This window comes from Chrysemys picta, chromosome 12 (assembly GCF_011386835.1).
Source record: "Chrysemys picta bellii isolate R12L10 chromosome 12, ASM1138683v2, whole genome shotgun sequence".
NCBI classification, from domain to species: Eukaryota; Metazoa; Chordata; order Testudines; family Emydidae; genus Chrysemys; species Chrysemys picta.
In genome coordinates this window covers 19,496,457-19,504,199 of record NC_088802.1, presented here as the reverse complement: position 1 = coordinate 19,504,199, position 7,743 = coordinate 19,496,457, and the positions used below count along the sequence as shown (strand labels likewise).

At 45.1% G+C, this 7,743-nt stretch overlaps 1 protein-coding gene across 1 annotated transcript; it reads right to left on the bottom strand.

Annotated features, from left to right (window-relative positions):
* Positions 1-5,272: 5,272 nt before the first annotated feature.
* Positions 5,273-5,965, bottom strand: LOC135974598 (olfactory receptor 14A16-like). The gene has a single exon (XM_065563018.1). It carries the CDS (start codon positions 5,963-5,965, stop codon positions 5,273-5,275), a length of 693 nt encoding a protein of 230 aa, XP_065419090.1.
* Between the last annotated feature and the right edge of the window lie 1,778 nt (positions 5,966-7,743).

The following is a 7,743-nucleotide window of genomic DNA, read 5'->3' as shown; positions in this document are numbered from 1 at the left end:
ACTTTGATATCCACCAGAGATCCTAGAATCACAGAAATACTGGTCTGGGTGGGACTGGAAGCAAAGGGAAATTGGGTGCCTGGCTCTTTGAAAATCCCATCCTAAATTCCCGGAAAGAATAGTCCTCCCCTTTGAAGAACATTCCCATATCTCTGCTAATTCTGCGGCTGGCGCCAGCCCACCTAATAGAAAAAAATGTCTTTTGTAGGTATATTATAGAATCACAGAACCATAGAAATGTTAGGATGAAAAAGACCTTGAGAAGCTGAAGTAGGACCTAGTAAATCTAAACCAGCACTGACAGTTGCTTGTCCAACCTGTTTTTCAAAAAATCACCAATGATGGGTATTCCACAAGCTCCCTTGGCAGCCTATTCCATTGATGGGACCTATGGTCCAAAAGCCTAGGGACCTTTAAAATTCTAAACTAAAGCCTGTTTTCAGTTTCTTGTTTCTTTGGTCCTTAATTGAGAACCCTGGAGAACTAAATCCTTCTTTTCACCTACAAAGCAAGTGAAATTCTCCAAGACAGTGTGTCTGACACCTAACCAAGAGGTGCCATGTCTAGGGAGAAGACAGGAGGTTGGTCTAAGACCAGAGCTGTGATTTTCTAAGAGGCCTAAGTAGTTAAACACAAGTTCCCAAGGACTCCTTTAAGTCCATTAGGCCCTGGTTGAAAGAATTGGGTTTGTTTAGTTTGGAAAAGAGAAGAGTGAGAGGAGTCATGATAGCAGTTTTCAGGTATCTAAAAGCGTGTCATAAGGAGGAGGAGAAAACTTGTTCACCTTAGCCTCTAAGGATAGAACAAGAACAATGGGTTTAAACTGCAGCAAGGGAAAAAGTTCCTAACTGTCAGGGTGGTTAAACACTGGAATAATGGCCTAGGGAGGTTGTGGAATCTCCATCTCTGGAGATATTTAAGAGTAGGTTAGATAAATGTCTATCAGGGATGGTCTAGAGTCTAGACAGTATTTGGTCCTGCCATGTGGGCAGGGGACTGGACTCGTTGACCTCTTCCAGTCCTAGAATCTATGAATCTATGAATGAATCTACTCAAGATGCTGGAATTGGACAACACAGGATGGGTCACTCAATAATTGTCCTGTTCTGTTCATTCTCTCTGAAGAATCTGACATTGACCACTGTGTGAAGACAGGATATTTATATAGGTGTAAATTTATAGTAACTCCATTGACCTGAGTGCAGTTTTTATAGATATTTACCAGTGTAAATACCTCAGTGTGCATAAACGTATTGATTATTGATTGCACATTATGTTCTCATGGAGACAATAATGTCAAGAGTTGATTATATTTATAAAGAAACACAGAATGAGATCATGGTCATGGGAGAAAGATGGCCCTTTTATTTTTTGGAGAATAGCCTTTACCCAATCGTATCTACTCAGTGCCTTTGGGACAGAATGCAGGAGATCCAGTTTGTTGGAACTTATTCCTGGTAGAGGAGATTTCTAGGAAGCCGCACAGAAGCTCTTTGGGAGTGGTGAGCATGGTGGGTAGCTAGACATTCATTTTGTTTTAAGCTGGATAATCCCCTTTCTGTGTGGTTTGTCCCCTGTCTGGTACTGAGACAAAACCAGACATGGTTTTGTCCAGTATCACGGATGAGGGACGCATGCAAGGTCACACTGGCAGGCAGGACCATGAGGTTGGGGCGGGGCCACAGCTTTCCCAGAAGTACCACAATGTCCGGTGTGGCATTGCTTTCTAGAAATAATAAACCCCATAATGCTTTATGGAAATATGCTTATGAGTGTAAATTTGACATGACTGGAATATGTTTTATGTTAGAGGTGCCATTTAACCTATCTCTGCAAGGGTTGAGATCTACTGGATATATTCATCCTATTTACATGCATATATCTTTTTTTATTCGAAGTTATGACACCTGAAAGAAACTGACCAAAGGACAGTAACCACAGGGGTGTGAGTAATTGCTGGACCCAGACTAGAAGGAGGCTTGTCTGTAAAAGAAGCTTACTGGAACATCTCTGAGGGTGAGATTTCATCTGGAATCACTTTCTTGCTGTATTAGGCATAGGCTTGCGTGTTTTATTTTATTATTCTTGGTAATTCATTTTGTTGTGTCTGTTATTACTTGGAACCACTTAAATCCTACTCTTTGTATTTAATAAAATCACTTTTGACTTATTAATTAACCCAAAGAATGTATTAATACCTGGGGGGAGGGGCAAACAGCTGTGCATATCTATCTATCAACGTTATAGAGGGTGACCAATTTATGAATTTATCCTTTATAAACTTTATATAGAGTTGTAGTGAGGCAGTGTGGCTCCCTGCCACCCCAGAGAGGGAAGAGCCCATCCGGAGGCCAGAGTAGGCGTAGCTAGGGAGCACAGAGCCCACACCTCAGAGGGTCAGGTGGCAACCCGAAAGTATAAAGGTTCGCTCTCAGAGCTCAGTAAGGCCCGAGCCATCGGAGGGGCCAGATACCTCCAGCCCAGCTCGTGACTGGGAAAACTCTGCGGCCCAAGGAAGCCAACAGGAGTGGCGGGACCTGCCCTGCGCCTGCTACCCGGAGGAGTTGCTGGACCTGCCCTACGCTCCCTATCCAGAGGAACCTATGGTGCTGGACCCCGCAGAGGACAACACTCTGACCAAGGTACTACCCGAGGGGGAGTCTGGAAGTAGCCCAGGGGCAGGCGACCCTAGTCTGGCTGCAGCAGTGCCAGAGCCCATGTCAGTGTATTGCGGCCAGGATCCCCACTGATCATGCAGCGGGTCTTCTCCCGCTGCTAGGGTCCTGGGCTGGGACGCAGTGGAGTGGGAGGGCCTGCATCCCCCCTGCCACCCAACTCGTGGGTGGCAGTCTCCCCCTCTCCCAGGCCTGAGGAGGCTTGGGCCTAGTGCTATTGTTTGTACTGGTACTGCTCAGCCCTGCTTGAGGGCCTGAGCTCCTAACTCAGCATTATTGCCCAGCCCTGACCTAGAGCCTGGGCCTCCTATTATTTGTACTGTTGTTGCTCAGCCCTGCCTAAGGGCCTCAGCTCTGACTCTGCATTGCCCTGCCCTGACCTAGTTCCTGGGCCTACTATTGATTGTACTGCTCCTGCTCAGCCCTGTCTGACGGGCTGAGCACCTGACCCATTGTTGCCCGCCGTGACTCGGGCCTGGGCTTACATTGTTTATTTCAGTTACCGCAAGGGCTGCCGAGCAAGACCCCCGCAGACAGACTAATTCCCCAAACAATAACTGTCTGTAGTGAGCCGGTGTGGCTCCCCACCGCCCCGGAGAGGGTCAAGACCCGGTTAACCCTTGTACAAGGGTAAAACTGATTTATTTGGGGTTTGGACCCCATTCGGAGTAGGGTACCTGAGTGTTGGAGACAGGAACACTTCTTAAGCTGTTTTCTGATAAGCCTGCAGCTTTTGGCAGATGTGGTTCAGGCCTGGGTCTGTGTTTGTACCAGGCTAGCATGTCGGGCTCAAACCAGGCAAGCCACTAAAGTCCCAAGCTGGCAGGGAAGACAGGCTCAGAAGTAGTCCAGTCACAACAGGTGGCAGTTCCCAAGGGGCTTTCTGTAATCCAACCCGTCAGATCCGGTATTCCGGGAATGCCTCAGTGGCCAACCTAGTTGAGAGAAGAGCTGGGAAACATTTTTCTAAGATATTGTCAGACTATTTAACTCATCTAAAAACATAGCAGCATTTGTAACGAACAAGTTGTGGAAACCATTTCCCAATTACAATTTACTTTGACCAGCTCTACCAACCTTAGCTGAGAGCAACATACACACCCCTGCCCATGCCATGCATCTTTGGTCTCCAGGGTGCAGAGGGACTAGGAATGGGCATGTCTGAGATGATCCAGGAATAAACCTGATAATAGGAGAGACCGAGGGGCAACAGTGCCTGAGGCCCCCTTAATGGCAAGGAAATGATTGAGATACACCCAGAAAATTCGCTTCTGAGGAAAGTGACCACCCACAATGTCCCTGTCAATCTGACCAGGGGGGAAATTCCTTCCTGACCCCCACATGATGACCCTAAGCATGTGGGCAAGAACCAGCCAGCAAAGAACCAGAGAAAGAGAGAATGGCTTGGTGTAATCTCAGAGCCCTGGCACATCCCGCCCAATGTCCCATCTCCAGCCCGGGTTGCCCAATGCTTCAGAGATTTAAAAAAAAACCCTCCCAGAATACGCTGGGTCAATGGGAGGAATCCCTTCCAGACCCCTGCCAGGGGCCAGATGAAACCCTGAAGCATGAGCTTTTAGGAACTTAAGACATACGATGCAAGTGAGCCCCAGGGCTCCTGAGCCCTTCCCGCCACCAGCACAAGCAGCCTTGTTATACAGTCCCACTCAGACATTTGTCCATCTCTCTTCAAACTAATTCAGTCATTTTTCCCCCCACAACTCCTATTGGGAGGATGCTCCAGAACCTCGCCCTGCTGGTGGTTAGAAACGTCCCTGTAATTTCTAGCCAGTCTCTCCATCTCCCACATGCCCGAATGTACATGTGAGCTAACACAGTCTGGCCTCTTGTCCCACGCCTAGTGGTTAGGCCATGAATGGTGGTTTATAAGACAATGGGCCCAGTCCCCAGCCGGTGGCAATGGATATACAGCTCCATTGGAGGCAGTAGGTCAGCTCCACAGATGCTGCAATTTGATTTTGTGCCACCAAAGTCAGTTGAACTACACTGATGTGTTGAGGATCTACCCCAAATGTCTTCTCACCTACCCCATTCTTACACCAGTCTGACTCCTCTGGTTCCAATGAAGCCACTCCCTGACTTAGACACACAAGCAAGAAAACTCCCATCATTCTTTTCAGTGGCCATGGAACAGGCGCTAGTGGCCAAGCAGTGTAACGGGTATTGTTTTGGCACAGAATGAAAGTCTGATTGCTCTCATGCACACAATTTACACCCATTTACTCCACAACTGAACCAGATTTTCTACTGGTGTAAATCACACCAGCGGCAGTGACATCAGCGGAGTTAATCTAGATTTGCATTGGTACAACTAGGTCAAAATCAGACGTGTTTGTGTGCAATCTGTGTGGTTATGAAAATAACTGACATTAATGAATAGCTAAAGATACTACATAAGCAAACTTTAATTAGAGAAAGACAGAAAATTAATTCTTGATGAATTACCTACACCCAGTCAGTCTCCTCAGGGCAGCTTTGATCTCTTTGTTCCTCATGCTGTAGATAATTGGATTCACGATTGGTGGCAATACGGAATAAAGAACAGCCGCCACAAGATCCAGAGCAGATGGGGAGCTTTAGGTGGGTTTCAGGTAGGCAAAGGCCACAGTGCAAACAAACAAGGAGACCACAGTGAGGTGAGGAAGGCAGGTGGAGAAGGCTTTATGTCGTCCCTGCTCAGAGGGAATTCTGAGCACTGATTTGAAGAGCTTTACATAGGACACAATCATAAAAACAAAGCAGCCTAAGACTAAAAACACAGTAAATGCAAGAACCCTAACTTCCCTCAGATAGGAGTCAGAGCAGGTGAGCTTCAGTAGCTGGGGGATTTCACAGAAGAATTGATCCACCATGTTGCCTCCACAGAAGGTCAATGCAAACGTGTTCCCAGTGTGTAGTACAGAGTGTAGAATTCCACTGATCCAGGCACCAGCTGCCATTTGGACACAAGCTCTGCTGTTCATCATTGTGTCGTAGTGCAGTGGTTGGCAGATGGCAACATATCGGTCATACGCCATGACAATGAGAAGGGAAAAATCCGCTGTCACGAAGAAGGTGAGGAAAAAGACTTGGGCAAAACATCCAGCATAGGAAATGGACCTGGTGTTCATGAGGGAGTTGGCCATGGATTTGGGGACAGTGACAGAGATGGAGCCAACGTCTAAGATGGACAGATTCATCAGGAAGAAGTACATGGGGGTGTGAAGGTGGTGGTCGAAGGCGATGGCCATGAAGATAAGAAGATTCCCCATCAGGGCTGCCAAGTACATCACTAGAAACCCCACAAAGTGCCAAATCTGCAGCTCCCGAACATCAGAGAATCCCAGGAGAAGGAACTCGGTCACAGTGGTTCGGTTGGACGTTTTCTTTCTCAGGATATCGTGTGATGGTTGCAGAGGGAGGGACAAGAGCAAGGGCCAGGATTAGATCAGTGAAATAACTCTCCTTTTGTGAAAACCACCTTTGGAGCGGAGACTGTGTCTTACATAATATAAAGGGCCTCTCATATCAGGTGCAACTATCAGATAATAAATTAATTATTAAAAAGCTAAGGGTCAAGGTGTCCTGAGATTTGATCCCAACTATTCCCCTGACTTTGTTCAGTCTCTTCACTGCTCCATTCCTCAGTTTGTCATCTGTCCAATGGGCATAATAGTTACTTGGAGGATAATTCATAATGAGTGGTGATGGTGGGGGGAAGTCGTTTTTGGTTTTATGAAAACCTGGAAATGGAAAACATTTTTGTATATTTTTTCAGGTTTGGGGGGGAAAGTTTTCAATATCAGAAATCTTTTCCCAAAACTAGAAAATATTTACCATATAGTGGCATTTTTACTAGAGACGTTTATTGAAAACCAAACACTTTTCAGATTCCAGTTTCATTTTTTTGCCCACCCCCCATCCAAAAGCAATATTATGGGATGTTACAAAACAATGACATTTCCCATAAAAATATAATTTTCATTTTTGACCAGCTTTAATAATGAGTAATTAAAAGTAAATTAAATGCATGTGAGTTGATGTGGGTGCAACATTCATTGCAATTTTATTTGACAGCATCTGCTTGTCATAGGAATTGTCTAACTAGGTAAGAGGTTTTGACTATCCAGTCCAGTATTCTGTCCCTGATAGTGGCCAGTACCACCTGATTCAGAGGAAAGTTTAAGAGGCCCCTTACAGGACAGTTCTTGAATAACCTGCCCATGGCGGAGTCTCATCATCAGCTTGTGAATGGTCTATGGTGTGAGGAAGGTGAGTTTCTATCCCTCATAGAGTTTTATCTACTCTAAAGTAACTGCATGCTCTCATTATCCAGATAGGCTGAAATATTCAAAGGAATATACTGGATTTGTGTGTCTAAATGCCATTGTCTTTTGGCAGGACAGGAGTGCCCAGTTCCATTAATCCTCTTTGAATATCTCGCTTAGTTTATTATTAATTACTTATTTTGTAGATTCCATCACTGACAATTTTCAAATCAAGATTGGATGTTTTACTAAAGGATCTGCTCTAGGTATTATTTTGGGGATGTTCTGTGGGCTGGGTTATACAGGAGGTCAGACTAGACAGTCACTATTGTCCATTCTGGCCATGGAATCTGTTAATCTAATTTGATCTCCACCAAAAATAGGAACAACATTTTTCCAAAAATTGACAAAATGGTAGATTTTTTAAAAAAGATTCTAAATTTCTATGAATTAAAAAAAAAATTCTTTAAATAATGGTGTAGGGGGATTCTGTTCCTCTCTTCTGCTTTTGACAAGTTTTATTCAAATTAATTCCGGGAGATTTTAGCTGAATTAGGCAACACCTCAGGGTAACACAACTCAACCTCTCTCATGGTGATGTAGGCTATTTTGTGTTCATGGAGGGGCCAAAATAACCAGTGATTGGATTTTCAAGGTTGCCTATAGATATTTGGCCACCAAAATTCCAATTAGTTTTAACGGGAATTGTTCATTCCAGGCCCCTAGGTGAAAAGCTCCACTCATAGTTTTACGATCAAAACCTGCAACACTTTTCTGGTGGCATTTTTAAGGCTATTATT

Bases quoted from the DNA above. Each gene is read 5' to 3' on its own strand.
- LOC135974598 (XM_065563018.1), bottom strand. From the start codon at position 5,965: ATGTACTTGGCAGCCCTGATGGGGAATCTTCTTATCTTCATGGCCATC.